Here is a 20,080-nt window from a genome sequence, read left to right as displayed (position 1 = left end):
GGCTCCCCGCCTTGGTGTGGGTAGGTCTTGAATTTGTTTTTGCTTTCACATCTTCCTTTCCACTGGCTTTAAATTCTCATGAATTTTCAAAAAGTTAGGATTCCCTTCTCCCCCCTCTTAAGTCCCTTGGAATTTTCTGGCAATAGGAATGTCTTTTGTTCTGATGAGATAATTCTTGGCAGGATCTTGAATAGATTCAGGATGCGTGCTAATCACCCAAAAGACCAACCCATGATTAGAAACTTGGAATTTTCAGCTCCACTCCCCTTATCCTTTGGGAAGGGAAGAGGGGCTGAAGACTGAGTTAATAACTAATCATGCCTATGTGATGAAGCCTCTATAAAACCCAATAGTATAGAGTTCGGGGCTTCTGGGTTGGTGAACACATGCATATGTTGGGAGGGTGGTGCAATCCAACTCCACAAGGACAGAATCTCCTGCATTTAAGACACTTCTAGACCTCTGTATGTTATCTCTTCAGCTGGCTGCTCATTCACATACTTTAATATCCTTTGTAGTTAACTGGTAATCTAGTAGGTGAACTGTTTTCCTGAGTTCTGTGAGCTGCTCTAGCAAATTAATTAAATCTGAGGAGGGGGTTGTGGGAAACTTCCATTTATAGCCAATTGGTTAGAAGCACAGATAACAGCCTGGACTCTTGACTGGCATCTGAAGTGGAGCAAAGGCAGTCTTATGGGGCTGAGATGTTAACCTATGAGATCTGTGGTAACTGGTTAGTGTCAGAACTGAACTGAATTGTAGGACAGCTGGTGCTCGAGAATTGCTTGGAGAAAACCCCCATACCACTGTTGTGAGCAGTGTTGTGAGCATGGTAGTAGTGTGAAAGTAAAGAAAAACACAGCTTTTCTGAGTCAAAGGTTTAAAAAATTCCTTTAAGTCTTCACCTGCCTGGACAAATGTTCTGTGGGCATCCTGTATTGCAGATATGGCCCTGTTTGATAGGGTAGAAGAGTTTGGCTTCTGTCCCTGCTTGTAACTCTTTAACATGTATCTTGAGAAATTTTTGAGATCTCTCTGAATTTCAATTGTCCTACCTTGGAACAGGGACAGTAGATACCGCCCAGAGATGTGAGGCAATGAAGTGAGTAATGAAGGACTCTAGCATGTATCAAATTTCTTTGGGACAGGAGTTTTAATGTGGGTTATCTCACGCAATTGTCACCACAGCTTTGTGGAATATTGAGTGACTAGCATCTTTTACTCAAATTTTAAATAAAAAAACAAGTTATTTTTGCTTTAAAATTATCAAAAAAAAAAAAAAAAAAAAGGAAAAGCAAGCAGAATATTTAAATAGTTAAGCTCTGACTCTAGACAGCCTCAAATCCCAGCTCTTTCACCTTATTACCTGTGATGATGTAGGGGGGCCAGTTACTTTCTCTCCATCTATAAAATGGAGATAATAGTACCTAATCTTAGAATTGTTGTGAGAATTAAGTGTGACATTATAATGTATCACATATACAGCACATAGTGAGCACTATGAGTTTGCTGAAAAACATACAAAACAGTAAAACATATAATTTATGCAAAGCTTAGTAATCAATAAGAAACATGAAGTTTGCTGTTTTGATTCTAACTCTGAAGATCTAGTTTTTTAATATATTAGAGAATGGGCTTGGCAAAGTAACAAGTTGATTAAAATGAGTATTCAGAATGAAATTAAAATATAAAATGTGAATGTTTGCAGACTTTCCCAGGACTATCTTTTTCTCTAAAGAATAATAATGGAGAGGAAGAACCTAATGTTTGCATTTATTAAGCAATGCCAAAAAGAATGTGCTATAGGAAGAGAGAGACATGCAGACTTCTGGGAAAATGACAACAATTCAATGAAGTCATTTGGTATGTTATTAACACAAGAGAAATAATTGAGCTTTTAAGTGATTCACCCAATTAATAAATTTTTAGGGAAGAGTAGGGGTTTGGCTATTGCTAAAGGCAAGTGCAAATGAGTATTCACAGCAAGGTTCAAACTAAAGATATCTCTGCCATGTCGAGGATTGCTAAACCCATAGAGATGAGACCCAAGGTTCAATATAGCAGAAACAGCAAAGATATGAATCAAATATATTCTGACAAGGGTTCCGCATGCTGTTTCTTGTTAACAGAGAAGTAGGAATGGTGAGCATGACAGCAGACTGTATTGTACAATTAATGTAGGCGAGACACAGGGTGTAGTAGTACCAGTTTCCCCCACCCTCTTGAAGTGGAGCATTCCTCTGAAATCTCTCATAAGCCCAAATGGCATAAAGGGAAAAAACACTTATCATTAATTTATATGGAAAATTTTTTGAATATTCTCAGACCTCCAAAATAACCTACCAGATCATACTAAATAATACACAAAACCTAAACTAACAGTAGTGCTCACTGCCTCTGTAACAGCTCACTGCAAAACAAACTGCTATTTTCACTTTTCACAGGTTTTGTGTTTTTTTGGTGTGTTTTATTTATTTATTTTTTGTGAAAACAAAAATCCTCTTTGGGTGACTTTCAGTTAACAGAAACAGATGCTAATGCAGACCTTTTGTAAAAGTGAAATGGCCTAACATGAACTTTTGAAAAGTGGGGGATACCCGTAATTACTAAGCACTTGCTTTGCTCAATCCTTGAATTCACCTGTTAGTGTGACCTGCCGCTTCCTGCACATCCTCTAAATCCTGGAATAGTGTTCATTGAATTTATCTTAAAGGAACCATAAACATTTGATGTTTCTATGATCCCCTTTCTTTACCAGCAAGTGTCATGGGTGTCCTAAACAAGAGCATTGATTTCCAAAATTGTTTCTGTAATTTACTTCCCTAAAACTGAACACATCCCTGTAAACACAAATATTCATTAGAAAGGATGACTTTTGGTGTCTTTAATCATGAGACTTCATATATTTAAAAGAATAATTTGGCTCCCAGCCGGGCCTGGCTCAGCGGTTGAGCTTCTACCTAGGATCCAGGCGATCGGGGTTCGATTCCCGGTCAGGGCACATGCCCGGCTGCGGGCTCGATCAATGACTCTCTCCTCATTGATGTTTCTATCTCTCTCTCTCCCTCTCCTTCCCTCTCTCTGAAATCAATAAAGATATATTTAAAAAGTAAATTAAAAAAATATAAAAAATAAAAGAATAATTTGGGAAAAGTGAAATATGCATGGTTGGAACTACTTACTGCTTTACAACATCATGATTTCAATGAATATGGAATATACATTTCCAAAATCATTGAATTTTAATACGCAAAACATTAATGCTAGACAGTTACATTTGTTGACTCATTCATGTGTTCCCCAAATATCTGTGGAGTACTGATTATGTGTGAAGCATTCTAGACCTGTTCTCAGGGTCTCAGAGACATTTTGACAATTACTATGTGCTCACTAAAGGGCTGATACAAATATGTATTCTATTAGTGGAGAAGGAAGCCCAGGGAAGTTCATTAACTTAGTGGTCGATATAGTGTCAAGTTTTTGTCTCTGAAATTTCCCAGGTGGAAACCCTGCCACCTGGAGAGTCTGCAAGAGCCCGGGAAGACTGGCTTGAGGAGCTGTGCATCGCAGCTCTCCAGCTCTGCGTTACGTGGCTCTGTAGACCTGGCGAGGCCCCTTCACTTCTGTTTCCCTCAGATTTCTCACTTTAAAATCGGAATTAATGATACCCGTTCGACTGATCTCACAACAGTGACCTGACCTGGCTATTAAATGAAATAACATAAATAAAAATGCTTTGAAAATGAACTAAATCTAAGCAATGGTGAAGTATTATTGTCCTCATGGATGTTTAAAATCACTACTTTAATTGTGTATAAAATTACATCAAGAAATCTTTTTCCTCTCCTTTGCCTGCAGCAAACTCCATTTGAAAAACAAAAACCTTGAAATAATTCAGTTTTTTTTTTCTTAATATTTAATAGAAAAAGTTTTAGAAAATAGACATGTTTTCCCCAATTTGGGTCTCCTGTTTTCTTTCTCCCCGCCAAGGAGTCCTGATATTTCTATGATGAAGGCAAGTATCTCTCCGTAGCTACTGACCTCCCAATCTGCATTAGTTCCCAGGGATTGACTTCAAGGTACAGGGAAAAGCAACTAAAGGGAAAGTGCTGTAGAAGCTAAATTTAGTCAGATTGCTAACAGGCTTTTTAAAAACAAATGAACACCTTTCCCCTACCTCCTAAGTCAGAATCAATCAGAATATAACATAATATTGTTTTCATTAAGTTCTAAAATCCCAACTATTGAACTTGACAATGTGAAATAATACTAACAATGATTCTTTTAGAACAAAAACAGAGATTAATTAATCCAGCCGCTGTAATACTTCCAGATATCTCACAAAATCCAATGCACATTGAATCCACTGAAGACACCTCATAGGAATCTCCAACACACGAGGAATCTCGCCACTGACAGACAGCAGAGCAAACAAGCCATTTACAAAACAAAACTGAACTTACCGATACATCATCTACAGGAGAAAAAATATGATCTTGGAAGCATGCACCCACTGAACTCCACTTTCTAATCAACTATATGGCATCTCTAGATATATTAAAGGTCTACAGCTAGAAGAAATAAGGAAACAAATTACAGGTAGTTGAAGTGAAACTAGTTGAACAAGTCTGAACAGAGAAGCCTCAACCCATAGAACAGCTTGAAGAAAACAGCTCAGAGACAGCATAGTCCCAGCAGGAAAGCAATACCTTTTTTTTAGTATTGACTAATTTCATCAAAGGAGAAGAAACTGGTTGCAAGGACTTGAATGAGAAATACCTAAGGAATGCACTAGGATTAAGAGTTTAAAGAAGCTTATTGGTAGGTATACAGACATCTTAAAGAAACTTTCACATAAAAGTTCTCAATAAAAACAACCAGATAGTCTTAAAACCTATATTCATAATATAACCCAAGAAATACTCTTTAAATTTTTTTGTTGAAAAACAGCTATCCCCATGTATCAGAGAGATATAGTGAATTTATTAATATATAAACATTTTTCTTTTAAAAAATCCGCTTCTGAGAGTATATAAATAAATTTATATCCAATCAGATTTTTCCCAAATGACTTAATGTAATAAATATATATTACAATTTATATTTTTGTTATATATGTTTTACATATATTATATGGAGAGAGATTTAGCAGCATAAAGAAAACAAAAAAGGGACCAGAGAAACAAATAATATTTTTAATTAGACAATTAGACAAATAACTCCTGAAGACAGACAGGGCTAAGAGAGGAGTTCCGAGCAAACTCCCTGCCATGTTCTGCCTTGCTGTCAGCGCAGTCACTGTTTTATGTTAATACTGTTCGTGATTCAGTTCTTACATGTACCACACAGTAAGAGGACCATTTTACATGGACCCTTTCACTTAATTCTTACAGCAGTCTGGAAAGCTATTATTAATTCCATGTACAAAGGAGGAAGATTAGGTGCAGAAGGGCCGAGCTGCAGTGGTGTCAGGGAGCCTGGTTTACAGACAGCTGTATTTCCCTCCAACTCCTGAGCTTAGGAAAGGAGCCAGGCTTTCTGCCCCTTGCAATGGAAGCTGCCATTTAGTACCAGGCCATGTGCCAGTGTCACATATACATTATGTTATTTAATTCTCACAAAAGTCCTACACATAAATGGTATCAGCTCATTTCATACAAGAAGAAAGATGCTCAAAGGGTCGAAGTAGCCTGCCCAAGTTCCCCTATTAGGAAGTCAGAGTTCCATTCCATGCCCATGCCTCTTTTCACTTTTCCATAAAGCACTGTGTCGAGAAAAAAGGAGAGAAAAGCTGCTTCAGTCTTGACTTGGCTGTCTTTTCTGTTCTTTCTGTGTTCCCTCATTTTCCGTCTCTCTCATTTTTATTGGGATAAAATATAGATATCACAAAACTTAGCATTTTAACCATTTTAAGCGTATATTCTTTTGCACTAAGTATATTCACCTTGCTCTGCAACCATTACCATCATTTATCTCCAGGACTTCATCTTCCCAAACTGGAACTCCCCCTTCCTCCAGTCCCTAGGAACCACCATTCTACTGTCTCTACTTATTTGACTCTTCTAGGTACCTCATTCAGTATGTCTGTTTGTCACTGGCTTTTTTCACTTAGCTTAATTTCCTCAAGGTTCACCGATGTTGTAGAATGTGCCAGAATTCCCTTCTTCTTTCAGGTGGAATAATATTCCACTATATGAACATACAGGACATTTTGCTTATCCATTGATCTGTCAATAGCCTCTTTACTTGCTTTCACCTTTTGGCTATTGAGAATAATGATGCTGTGAATGTGGGGGTACAAATATCCGTTGGTCCTTGCTTTCAGTTCTTTTGGATAGATACCGGAAGTGGAATTGTTTCATATGGTTATTTTATGCTTAATGTTTTGAGGAACCACCTGTAATGGACTGAATGTGTCTCCTCAAAATCTATATGTTGAAATTCTAGCCCTCAATATGATGGTACGAGGAGGTGGGGCCACTGGAAGATGATTAGGTCATGAGAGGGGAGCCCTCATGCATGAGATTAATGCCCTATTAGGAGACCCCAGAAAGCTCTCTTGTCTCATCTCTCAGGTTAGATCACAGCAAGATGGCCAGCTATGAACCAAGAAGCAGGCTCTCACCCGACGCCAAATCTGCCGGCACCTTGATCTTGACCTTCCCAGTCTACATAACTGTGAGTAATAAATTTTCTTGTTTAAGCCACCCAGTCCATGGTATTTTTGTTATGGTAGCCAGAAGGGACTAAGCACTGCCATACCATTTTCCATAGCAGTTATGCCATTTTACATTTCCACCAGCAATGAATGTACGAAGGTTCCACTTTCTTCACATCTCTGCCAACACTTATTTTCCATATTCCCCCCCCCCCCCCGTTTTAATGTGTAAAGTTGGTACCTCATTGTGATTTTGATGTGCATTTCTCTAATGATTAGTGATGTTGAGCATTATATCATGCTTATTGCTATTTGTACATCTTCTTTGGAGAAATATCTGTTTGAATACTTTGCCCATTTTTAAATTTGGTATTTGTTTTTTAGTTGTTGCGTTGTAGAAGTTCTTTAGATATTCTGGCTATTAATTTGTTATCAGATATACAGTTTGCAAATATTTTTTTTCATCCCGTGGGTTGCCTTTTCACTCTGGTGATAGTGTCCTCTGATGTAATTCTATTTATCTTTTTGTTGTTGTTGTCTGTACTTTTGGTTTCATAGCCAAGAAATTATTGCCAAATTCAGCATCATGAAGGTTGTTTCCTATATTTTCTAATCCACTGTCACAGATCCAAATGTCACCTGTATGCATTTGACTCACAAATATCTTTATATATTTGTTATAATTCTCCTGCATTAAAGGTTTGGCTCCTGGAGTAGTCGATGTGAATCTGTTTCTGACTCCTCAAATTCAATATACTCAAACAAAATATTGATCTCTAATTCCCTTCCATCCATCCCAGGGTCTCCCATATCCATTGAATTATCATGACCTGCATTATTCTTTTTATAGTCTCCCTCCTATTTACACAAGAATCTATATCCCACCTCTCTTCCTGTTTCTATTGAACTGGGTCACAACATATAACAGATATCTTTTTTTTTTTTTAATTTTATTTTTGTTTAAAATATTACAGATGTCCCTTTTTCTCCCCAATGACCTGTTCCACCCCATCCCATCCCCTTCCCCAGTCCCTCTTCCCACCATTGTCCGTGTCCTTGGGTTGTGCATATGTGCATATAAATTCTTTGGTTACTCTCTCCCCCTCCACCTACCTGCCCTCCTCCATCCCTCTGACATTTGTCGGTCTGATCCATGCTTCCATGTCATTGAATCTATTCTGTTCATCAGTTTATTAAGTTCTTTAGATTCCACGTATAAGTGAGATCATGCGATGTTTGTCTTTCTCTGCTTGTCTTTATTCACTTAGCATAATATTCTCCAGGTCCATCCATACTGTCCCAAAGGGTACGAGATCCTTCTTCTTTACAGCTGCGTAGTATTCCATGGTGTGAATGTCACACAGCTTTTTTATCCACTCATCTCCTGATGGGCACTTGGGCTGTTTCCAGATCTTAGCTATTGTAAACTGCTCTGCTATGAACATCGGGGTGCATATATTCTTTCTGATGAATGTTTCAGGATTCTTAGGCTACATTCCTAGGAGTGGGATCACTGGGTCAAGAGGCAGCTCCATTTTTAATGTTTTGAGGAACTTCCATACTGTTTTCCATAGTGGCTGCCCCAGTCTGCATTCCCACCAGCAGTGCACTAGGGTTCCCCTTTCTCCACACCCTCGCCAGCACATGTCGTTTGTTGACTTGTTGATGGAGCCATTCTGACAGGTGTGAAGCGATACCTCATTGTGGTTTTAATTTGCATCTCTGATGATTAGTGATGTTGAGCATTTTCTCATGTGTCTCTTGGCCATCTATCTGTATGTCCTCTTTGGAGAAGTGTCTATTCAAGTCACAAATATCTAAAACAATGAATTAGAGCTGTTATTTGTGGTGGGGGTGGATGAAGCAATGGAACAATTTGTTCTAACTGAATTTTATGCTAAATACATGAAAGAAATCACACTGAAGTACTTCTAGTTGAAGTAAGCAGAGCATACCTGGAATCCCACTTACTAGAAATGTCCTTTCTGAAAGCTATTGTCCTACAGGTTTCAGGTGGAGACTGTTTATTCTGTTCCATGCAAAAGAAAGGTCATGGCTTGGATACTGATCTAGGAATATCATAGGCATAGCTATCATACTGTCTACACTTTTAATTAAATAGAATAAAAATAAGGTAATGTGTTTATGCACTTATTTTAATTAAAGTTGCCAGTTAGTGTAATTAGTTACAAGTATAAATTATAAATATAAGAATCTATTTATTTTTTATTATTTTATTTTATTTTATTTATCTTTATTGTTGAAAGTATTACAGATATTCCATTTTCCCCTCAATGACTGCCTCCAACCCAAGATTAAGATACAAAATCTTTCTTTTTATTGCCTGCACCTCTGAAAGATGAAATCTATGTTGGTTATTATGCATAGAATGTGAGATTAATCCTTTACTGCTTACTCTAACAACCTGGAGAGGTTTATTCAAACTGAGAAAACTCTCTTCTTCCTTTAACAATTAAATGAGATGGGTCATTGATTCTGAAAACTATGAAGACTGGCAGCATTACTTAAGAATGTATGTTTTTCCTTTTGCTACAAGTATACTTTTCTTAGAACTAATATGAAAAAAATATACTGGGATTCAATTTGAAAGTGACTTGTGCATAATATAGAAAATTATAGAATTTTGGGGGTCATAGGACATTAAATGCCGTTTCCCATTCTATGGATATTACTTACCTAACAGAAGCAGTGAATAGTCAAATATATTTTTTATTTTTATTTTTACCTTACAGTTGATATTCTCTATGCTTTCTTTTAACAATATATTCTTTATTCTGAGTAATTTAACTAAAATTGTCTGCTGACACCAACAGTCCAAGTCTTCATCCCTGCCTACACTTGCCATTATTCCATTTGTCTATTAGGTGTAAATTGATGACTTGTATTTTAATTGTATTTATCTCAATGAGAGTTATTTGAGCATTTGTTTTATGTGCTTGCCAGCTTTGGGGTTTTCCTTTTCTGTAAGTTGTTTTTCATAATGTTTGTCCATATTTCTACTGAGTGTATTCTTTTCCTTGTTTATTTGTAGGAACATTTTATATATTCTAGTATCACTACCTTTTCACCACTGCACTTACACTGTGGCCATGCTTCTTACTGGCTTCTCCCAACCTGTGACCAAGCTCAGCAGGGCTGTTAAGGCAGTTCCATTCCAGGGAGATGTGGGACTCCTCTGATGGGTGACCCTGTAGGCCTGACAGAATTTTCTTGGAGCTGCACTGCCATGTGAGACTCTTCCCATCAGACTCTTCTTCCTTCCCTCCTTACTTCACAGGAGTCAGACCTGACCTGCATTCTGAAGAGTGTCTTTGACTCTTCTAGCACGTGTTCTATTTTATTCACAGGAATTTCTTCCAATAAATCTCTTTCACCTCAGATTCCATCTTGTGATCTGATCGAATGGCCTGAGAAAAGTAGGACAGACTGACTCACTTCACTGCCCATTGGGTAAAGAGGACACCATCTTGAGAGACAGGAGGCACAGACAATCCCCATCACAAGGGGGCAGCTGAATTACTAAAGATTTCAGCAGCAGTGGCCTGGAAAAACTTCCTGACAGAGGGGACACCCCTGCAGGTCAGATGGTCCAAGCATTTGAAAAATGAGAAGGAAAAGTGCCTGGACAAATAGTGGAGTTGACTGGTTACTGTTGAATTGCGCTGTTGCCCTGCACAAGGATAAAGAGAAACCGAGGGTTATTTACAACCAGTTAAAGGTTAAAAAGAGGTCCTACTCCCCTACAGAGGAAGAGTGGACACAGCTAAGCAGCAGGCTGAAGATCTAATAGTTAGAATGCCAGAGTTTATTTGAATACTTAGTCAAAGTTCATCCACTATGCTTAGGTCAGGGTCCTGGTTGGGAAAACCTAGGACCCTGAGATGTAAGATAGAAACAAGTGGGTGGATGTCATGAGGATATTGGTTCTGCAGATCCCCTGAATCCTCAGAATTTGCAGAAGTAGTCCCTCACTCTTTAATAAGAGCCAGTCCCTTCTCGCATGCTGAGAAATGCTGCAGAGCCCTTTTCCCTACAAGACACAGGTGCCTCCTTGAAAGATATTCCCACCTCTTCAATTGATAACCAGGCCAATAACTCAGCTAGGAATGTGCAGAGCCTGATAAGAGAGGAAGAAAATTTGCTCTGAAAATGCTATAAGAATAAGTGGTAGAGGAGTTCTCCTGCTTCTGGCATTGAGTTTTGAGGGTGCTTGATGAAGCAGCACTGAATAGAAGACTGAATAAATAGGAATTCATTGTCTTTCTCCAGTTATGGTATTTAACATGTTGGCAAGGACCCGAGGAGATTGGGCAGACTTGCTGCTAGGGTGGCTCTTAGCCTGAAGAAAGCAATAGCTAAGGCTCAGTGGAGACGAAATGCCCTATGTGTCCTGGTAGAGAGTGGAGAAAGAAATAGAGAGGCTGAGGCACATGAAATGGAAATGTTGGTGAAGCTGGAAGACCCAACGGGGAATATGCTCTATGGGGTGGTCCAGAGGACACTCTGCTTATCAAAGCCACTAGATGAGCTGGTGTTTGGGGCTCGAGCATGACGGAGAAGTTCAAAATTGGCTCTTCTCTGCAGGTGAAGGCAGACCATAGGAGGAGCAGCTGTAGAGCTAGGTTCTTAGCGCAAAGCTGCTCTGGGAGGAAACAGCGGCAGCCCTGGAGGTCTGGAGAGTGAGGGCGACCAAGAGAATATCTGAAAGTAGCTGCTTCGTTGCCACCTTTTCTAAAAACTCCTCTCTTTAGGAGGAATCTGCCCTGATGCTTCCAAAATTGGTGACCTGGATCCCTGCAACTAGTTTCTGGTGTGGAAAGCAAGTGAACATTTTCTCAAGGCAATATTGGGAAAGGCAGGGTGTTGTGAGTAAGAAAGAGTAAAACATAGAAAGTGTGTCCTTTAAATGTTCTCTTACTCCACTCTGTGCTTCAGCCACCCACCCTCCCTACAGACTCCAGTCCAGGAAAGCCTCGGTCTCCCAGTCTCTCACTTTTATTTTAATTTCCTGACCTAGAATTCATATTCACTTTTTTCTTCTATTGTTTATCTGACTGGATCGATTTGGAGGGAGTAAGTATCCTATGCTAGTTCACAGTTTTGGCAGAAATGGAAAAAAAAAATATGCATAAATATACGTGTGCATATATATGTATGTGTGTGCATATAAAATGATGCCATTTATAAATGGTTTATGTTTATAAAAACAGAGAGAACAACAAGAAAGGATATACAAAACTTGAAACTTTGATTGACTGGAGAAAACTAGGGAGAGATTGCCAGGTTTTTCTATGTATGTATTACTCTATGTTGAAACACAGCTCATATAAATTATAACTTGAAATGAGATTACAATAAAATGTTTAAAAAATAACAGACCAGGAGATGGCAGCATAGTAACACATTTGGTCTAAGTTTCTTGGTGCCTTGTAGTTGTGTTTTTTCTTTTTAAGGTCAAGCATAGTTGACATACAATATTATATTAGTTTCAAGTGTACAATCTATGTATTCAACACATACATTTATAAATTATGAAGAGATCTCCACAATAAGTCTAGTAACATCTGTCACTGTCCCAAGTTACTACGGCATTATCGATTCTGTTCCCTCTGCTGTACGTTACGTCACTGTGGCTTATTTTACTTTACAACTGGAAGCTTGCGCCTCTTCTCCCCCTTTGCCTTTTTTGCTGCCACCTCACCTGGCCCCCCAATCTCACAACCAGAATGACATTTACTTAGTGCACAAGCCAGTCCTTGTTATATTTGCATTTGCCTGTTGCTTAAAACATCATTTGATCTTTTGAACTTTGTGACTAAGGCACTCTGACACTTTGCCATTAGTTGATACTCTTCTCTTTGGTTGTCATTTATATCTTTTTGGGTTATAAGAAATTCCTTGTTTATGTAAAAAGCAACCCAAAACTCGTTTGATTCTTAATCTACCATTAATTGGGGAAGTTCTGGGATCTTTGGAGGGTTGAAAACTGATTTCTGACCTCGGTGGGTCTCTGGTGGGCCTGCTCTAGCTCACACAGAGCTTCCCCTCTCCCCAGTGGCCCGGTGCCCCTAGGGGAGGGAGAGTCTGAGAGTGGCTGTGCCACGCCTGACCAGCCACACTCCCCAAGGGTTTCCTACTTTCAACAGCAGATATCAAACACACTTTTACCTTTTCATGTGGTGGTGAAAACTGGACTTGGCTTTATAAACAATTGTATACCTAGTGTCTAGAACTCCCAATGTCTGACACATAGGGGCTCAAGAAGTGTTTGCCAGATGAATAAGTAATTATGTAAGCCAGAGATTTTTCAACCCGTGTGCCGCAAGAATTTTTAAAACATGCAAACCTGACCATTTAGTCAGGGACATTGATGTCTTTTTCCTTAGATTGCCAAATAAACAAATGACAGCAGTCAACACAATACTAACTGTCCGGTGTGAATGAATCAAAATTGTATCTATTTTTTGTCAGATTGGCAGAGAGTATAATGTATTTTTTGGTGTGTTGCAGAATTTTAATAATTAGTTATGTGTGCGAGGAGATGAAAAAAGTTGAAAATCACTGATATAAGTAGCTGCATAGAGTGTTCTAGGTCAGTAGCGTCCAATAAAACTTTCTGCAATAATGGAAATTGTGTATATCCCCTATGCTACCCAGTGTGCCACAGGTGGCTATTTTGTGTTTAAAATGTGATTAGTATGACTGAGGAAATGAATTTTTAATTGTATTTAATTTAAATTAATTTAAATCTAAATGGCCCCATTTAGTTAGTGGCTACCATATTGAACAGTTTAGCTTTTAGTGCATAGTGTTATGCAATTTTCTATTCTTTACTCTACACTGTTAATAAATGATGGGCTGGACCATTCTGCATCAGCCAAATACATAATGCTCTTCCAAGTAGTATCTCTTTATGCATTTTGAAGATACTAGGTATTTGAGAAATTTCTCTTTCTCTATATATTTTTATATGTAGATCTCTCTCTCTCTCTATAGGTCTCTCTTTATCTCTATATATTTCTATCTATAGGTAGGTAGATAGATATAGATAGATAGACAAAGGGATGAGTGATTTGCCCAAGCAGCACAGCCTTCAAATGGCCTCCATGTTCTGGCCAGATTAAGTTTCCAAATGATCTTAATTTGGCTAGAATAATTTAGATATGACTATAATCATGATTGTCTCTTAGCATCCTCAATGCATCAGCATTACAAAAAGGGGGAAAAGAAAGATATTCCCAAACTCATGTAAGAAAATTATGGCTGCAAGACTTTTCAGTGATTTTTTTCCTTTGATTATTTGTTTGTTTGTTTTGTTTATTTTTGTTTAAAATATTACAGATGTCCCTTTTTCTCCCCATTGACCCATTCCACCCTGTCCCATCCCCCTCCCCAGTCCCTCTCCACACCATTGTCCATGTCCTTGGGTTGTGTATATATGCATATAAATTCTTTGGTTACTCTCTCCCCCTCCACCCACCCACCCTCCTCCATCCCTCTGACCTTCGTCAGTCTCATCTATGCTTCCATGTCATTGAATCTATTCTGTTCATCAGTTTATTAAGTTCTTTAGATTCCACGTATAAGTGAGACCATGTGATGTTTGTCTTTCTCTGCTTGGCTTATTTCACTCAGCATAATATTCTCCAGGTCCATCCATACTGTCCCAAAGGGTACGAGATCCTTCTTCTTTACAGCTGCATAGTATTCCATGGTGTGAATGTCCCACAGCTTTTTTTATCCACTCATCTACTGATGGGCACTTGGGCTGTTTCCAGATCTTAGCTATTATAAACTGCGCTGCTATGAACATCGGGGTGCATATATCCTTTCTGATTAGTGTTTCAGGATTCTTAGGGTATATTCCTAGAAGTGGGATCACTGGGTCAAAAGGAAGCTCCATTTTTAATGTTTTGAGGAACTTCCATACTGTTTTCCACAGTGGCTGCCCCAGTCTGCATTCCCACCAGCAGTGTACTAGGGTCCCTTTCCCCACACCCTCGCCAGCAGGAGTCGTTTGTTGATTTGTTGATGGAGCCATTCTGACAGGTATGAAGTGATACCTCATTGTGGTTTTAATTTGCGTGTCTCTGATGATTAGCGACATTGACCATTTTCTCATGTGTCTCTTGGCCATCCGTATGTCCTCTTTGGAGAAGTGTCTATTCAGGTCCTTAGCCCATTTCTTAATTGGGTTGTTTGTCTTCCTCTTGCTGAGCAGTATGAGTTCTTTGTACACTTTGGAAATTTGCCCCTTATCAGATACGTCCTTGGCAAATATGTTTTCCCAGACCGTGGGGTTCCTTTGTATTTTGAGGCCGTTGTCTTTTGCTGTGCAAGCTTTTTAGTTTGATGTAGTCCCATATGTTTTTTTGTTTGTTTGTTTGTTTCTCTTGCCCTAGGAGATGTATCAGTGAAAATTCCACTACATGGGATGTCTGTGACTTTATTGCCTGTGTTTTCTTCCAGGATTTTTATGGTTTCTTGACTTACATTTAAGTCTTTTATCCATTTTGAGTTTATTTTTGTGTATGGTGAAAGTTGATTATCTAGTTTCATTTTTTTTGCATCTATCTGTCCAAGTTTCCCACTTATTGAAGAGACTCTTTACTCCATTGTATGCTCTTGCCTCCTTTGTCAAATATTAAGTGACCATAATGGCGTTGGTTTATGTCTGGGGTCTCTGTTCTGTTCCATTGATCTATATGCCTGTTGTTGTACCAATACCAGACTGTTTTGATTACAGTGGCTTTGTATTACAGTTTGATGTCCGCTAATGTGATCTCTCCCACAATGTTCTTTTTTTTCAAAATGGCTGCAGCTATTTGGGGTCTCTTTTGGTTCCATATAAATGTTTGAAATGTTTGTTCTAGGTTTGTGAAACATGCTGTTGGTATTTTAATAGGAATTGCATTGAATTTATAAATTGCTTTGGGTAGTATGGAAGTTTTAATGATATTAATTCTTCCAATCCATGAGCATGGTATGTTCTTCCACTTCTTTAAATCTTCCTCTATTTATTTTTTCAGTGTCCCATAGTTTTCTGAGTACAGGTCTTTTATGTCCTTGGTTAAGTTTACACCTAGATATCTTATTTTTTTAGTTGCAGTGGTAAATGGTATTGTGTTTTTAGTTTCTCTCTCTGAAAGTTCATTGTTGGTGTATAAGAATGCCGTTGATATCTGGATATTGATTTTGTATCCAGCTACCTTGCCAAATTCGTTTATCAAATCTAGTAGTACTTTGATGGAGTCTTTAGGGTTTTCTATGTATAATATCATGTCATCTGTAAGTAATGACAGTTTTACTTTCTCCTTTCCAATTTGGATACCTTTTATGTTTTCTTCCTGTCTGATGGCTGTGGTGAGGACTTCCAGTACTATGTTGAATAAGAGTGGTGAAAGTGGGCACCCCTGTCTTGTTCCTGTTCTTAGGGGAAATGGTTTTAGTTTTTCCCATTGAGGATGATGTTGGCTGTAGGTGTGTCATATATGGCTTTTATTATGTTGAGCTCTGATCCCTCTATTCCCACTTTGCTGAGAGTTTTTATCAGAAATTGGTGCTGGATTTTGTCGAATGCTTTTTCTGAATCTATTGATATGATCATGATTTTTCTCCTTCATTTTGTTTATGTGATGTATCACATTTATTGATTTGTGGATGTTGTACCAGCCTTGCATCCCCGGAATAAATCCCACTTGGTCGTGGTGTATGATCTTTTTAAGGTACTGCTGGATCCTTCCTTTGACTGAGGGTGATTTTGCCCCTCAGGTCACATTTTGCAATGTCTGGATTCATTATTGTTTGTTGCAACAAGGTGGGATTACTGCTGGCACCCAGTGTGTAGAGAGAGGGAATGCTACTATACCTTCTACAAAGCAGAGGATAGCTGCTGGCTCTCCACATGCCTTGCCCCCCAGAAATTGATCTCTGACAAAACGACAACAGTATGAAGGATGAGAAGGCCTGCAGTATAGTGACAACTCAAAGAAAATGAGTTTGATTTTATTATTATAAATATATTTTAATGTTTACAACATAATATTATGTGGGGCAAGAGAGATTCTCCCTTGATATAAAACTAAAAAAAAAAAAAATCTTAACATTGGAAGTTATTTCATTAACTAAATTAATTATAAAAGGAGGGGGAAGTAAATAATGATTTAGATGCACAGAAAATGTTTGAGTTTTGTTAAACATTAGTAATGTCATGTTGTCATATACAGTGACACAAAAATGCATTTAAATATATATGAAAATGACTTAGCATAATAATTAAACCATTTCAAAGATATTTTTTTGATTATTTAAATATTCCCTATAAATACCATTCTTCAAAGAATGACTAACTTTTTAACAGAAAACTTGAAATATTATACAGTAAGGTCTTTCCTGAAATCTTGTATCAAATTATCCATGAATGTCTAATTTAATATGGGCTCCTTGTGTAAGTTATTTATGAATATCTAATTTATATTGACTTCTCATTCTGTGGGTTCCTTAAATGTTCTGAAGTTGATTGAAAATAAAACTATTTAGAAAATAAACTGCCCCAGGCAGGTGTGGTTCAGCGGTTGAGCATTGACCTAGAATCCAGGAGATTGAGGTTTGATTCCCGGTCAGGGCACCTTCCTGGGTTGCGGGTTCGAATCCCAGCAGGAGGCGTGCAGGAGGCTGCCGATCAATGACTCTCTCATCACTGATGTCTCTCTCTCTCTCCCTCTCTCTTCCTCTCTCTGAAATCAATAAAGAAATATTAATATATATGAAAATAAACTGCATTAGGAAATAATGGAACAGAACTGAAAAGTAAATTCACACTGAGACTGAAACTTCTCTCATTTTTAGAGAAGAAAGAAGCTCCTTCTCATCCAGTCTTTGCCTCTTCTCATTCCCACCCAGCAAAAAGGCCAAGAAACTCTATTATTATTTTCTGAATACTGAAAAGCATTTTTACATAGTTTAGAACAAACTCCAGGGCTAGGCAATATTTTGAGTTTTCCTGCTGTCTGATCCAAGTATTTAGTTATTGTTCCAAGGTAAAGATTAGTGTGGTTGCTGAAAAGGTTAAAATCTGCAGTGTTGGGTGTAAATGTAAATCACAGTTTCTTTTGAGTTTCAAAGAGGGGTTAAATATACATCTGAGCTCTGACTGGTGTGGCTCAGTGGTTGAGCATCAGCTCATGCACCGGAAAGTCTCCAGTTTGATTCCCGGTCAGGGCACATGCCCAGGTTTTGGGCTTGATGCCCAGTAGGGGGTGTGCAGGAGGCGGCCGATCGATGTTTCTCATATCAATGTTTCTCTCTCTCCCTCTCCTTTCCTCTCTCTCTAAAATCAATAATAAAAATAACATTAAAAAATATGCATCTGAGGGCAAAGGGAAAAGAACTCATAGTAGTGCCATCTCTTAAGTTCTAGTTTCATGGCTACTGAGACCTCCATCATTTTTGTTAGTATTGGACAAAATTAATTACCTTGATTTGTCTAGTACCTGGGCCTACAGATTCTTAACGAGAATTTTTGATAAGGAAGGCAAAAACTGGAGTCAGGGAAGGCCAGTATGTTCTGTCAGGGAGAAAATACAGAATGCTTAGGCAGTTGGTACTTATCTGCTTAAACTGCTGGATTATGCTAAACTGAGAAGTGTGTAGTAGGGACAGAAAGGTAAGCTAGGAGGTCACCAGAGACACTTAGCAGCAATGGTGGATCTTTGAGGAATCGACAATTTCTTGTATGTTCATGGTCAGCAAAGCACTTCAGGGTATGTGAAAGAAAGGCTACCTTTCCTCATGTTTAAGGGGGACGTTGTCAGATCATGCTTATTTGCATCTTGAACTCAATTACAGTATATACAGCAACACATACTAGACACAATTTGATAGAGACCACACATGACATTTACATTTTAGAGGTAGATGTTTGTTGCATTAGATGTTAGTTTTAGATTTGATCCAGTCTCGATAACGAGTCACTTTTGTGTAAATTCCAGGCTTGTTTTCTTTACCACAGTCTATTCCCCAGCTGACTATTCCAATAAGATACCAGATGTTTCTATCATGTGGTATAACCAGAGGTCCCCCAGAATCACCCTAGAGAAGAAGAAAAAATATTGTCAATGTAATAAATAAAGGAGTGTCAGGACAGCTTATCAGTATCTCAATATCTAATAAATTAATATTTTGAAGTATGTAAAACTAATTCTACTTTTACTCACCACTAGCATTAATATAATAATTGTACTATTAGTTATTATCTTGTTATCTCTGCTTATTTCTATTAATGTCTTCGCCTGAAAGATGATGTGAATCAAGCTAAGGTTTCAGTTTTATCCTTGTATAGCTTTTCAGCTTTGCTCTATCAAAACAGAGAGTCCAAATTGTATCTAAGTTTGGGCATCTAGTTCTTACATAAATGATGACTTTAAGCTTCCACTAAATGTCCCCTCTACATGAAGCCTCTTCTAACTCTGTTATGTAGAAATAATCTCTTGCTTTGCATTTAAATCTCACCCTGTTCACTCACATCGGCTGATAGGAAGGCGTCCTAGACGCTGCATCCCTGCAGCAGCTGGTTTGAGAGGAAGAAGATATGCAAAGGGCACTCCAAGCCAACGTGCACCATTTAATACACAGGTGATTTTGCTCCCAAACTAAGGTGGAATCCCCAGCCCTCGTGAGCTGGTTTGAAGGTTGTTGAGTCATGAGGACTTTCCTGATATCTTAACCTTACGTTTGGACAACTGATTTGTAATTTTGTCTTTTAGCGATGAACCTGTTCATTCCAAAAAGTTTTATGTGGAAGTCCTTTAGTCCCTTACATATATATTTTTTTTTTTTTAGTAAGAGAAATGATCCTGTTTGAAGTAGGCATGGGGTCCCAGACTCTTGTGCCTTTAGCTCTGTTCCCTTAACATGCTTCTTAGTACTCAGTGCACGGTAGACAGAGTGTGAAAACCCTGGTCTAAGAAAAGCTACTCTCCTCAGCTCCTTTCCTGTAGGCCCACATCCTAATTTAGGTCCTCAGCATGCTAGTGGTGAAGGAAGCAAGGGAGCATGGAGTATGGAAAGAGGAAATCTGCTCTCTTATAAACTCACATACAACTCTCTACACAACAGATTCATTTTTGTGGATTTAAGTCTGTTCTAATCATAGACTTTTTTGTGTTCTTCCTTGAAAGTCATGTAATCCAGTTTTATCCTGGGCCACCAATGTTGTTTCTGCTTCTTAAGAAGTAAAGCCAGTAGAAGGAGACCTTGTATTCCAGAATATGTAGCCAAATCTTTGTTTTCTGTTCAGTTACTTTTGTGCTGTTATTTGATTGTAAATGCATCATAGACTCAAGCTTTTTAAAATGTTTATGTTTCCTTCAATAACTGCCATAGTACCTTGCAATTCACAAA

The 20,080-nt window shown here is 38.3% G+C and overlaps 2 protein-coding genes across 2 annotated transcripts in view; both read right to left on the bottom strand.

Moving 5' to 3' along the window:
- The window catches only part of TMPRSS11A (transmembrane serine protease 11A), a 43,403-nt gene extending 38,860 nt beyond the window's left edge, over window positions 1-4,543 (bottom strand). Inside the window, exon 1 of the mRNA XM_016213205.2 lies at window positions 4,464-4,543. Within this exon, the coding sequence (XP_016068691.2) occupies window positions 4,464-4,474 (11 nt within the window). The 5' untranslated portion in view covers window positions 4,475-4,543. The remainder of the gene's footprint in view (window positions 1-4,463) is intronic.
- Window positions 4,544-18,607: 14,064 nt separating this feature from the next.
- Window positions 18,608-20,080, bottom strand: part of LOC107537220 (transmembrane protease serine 11G-like) — a 34,146-nt gene continuing 32,673 nt past the window's right edge. Inside the window, exon 10 of the mRNA XM_087816690.1 lies at window positions 18,608-18,769. Within this exon, the coding sequence (XP_087672816.1) occupies window positions 18,608-18,769 (162 nt within the window). The remainder of the gene's footprint in view (window positions 18,770-20,080) is intronic.

This window comes from Miniopterus natalensis, chromosome 1 (genome assembly GCF_054644295.1).
Source record: "Miniopterus natalensis isolate mMinNat1 chromosome 1, mMinNat1.hap1, whole genome shotgun sequence".
NCBI classification, from domain to species: Eukaryota; Metazoa; Chordata; class Mammalia; order Chiroptera; family Miniopteridae; genus Miniopterus; species Miniopterus natalensis.
The sequence above is the reverse complement of the archived record's forward strand: the minus strand, read 5'-3'. Positions and strand labels throughout refer to the sequence as shown.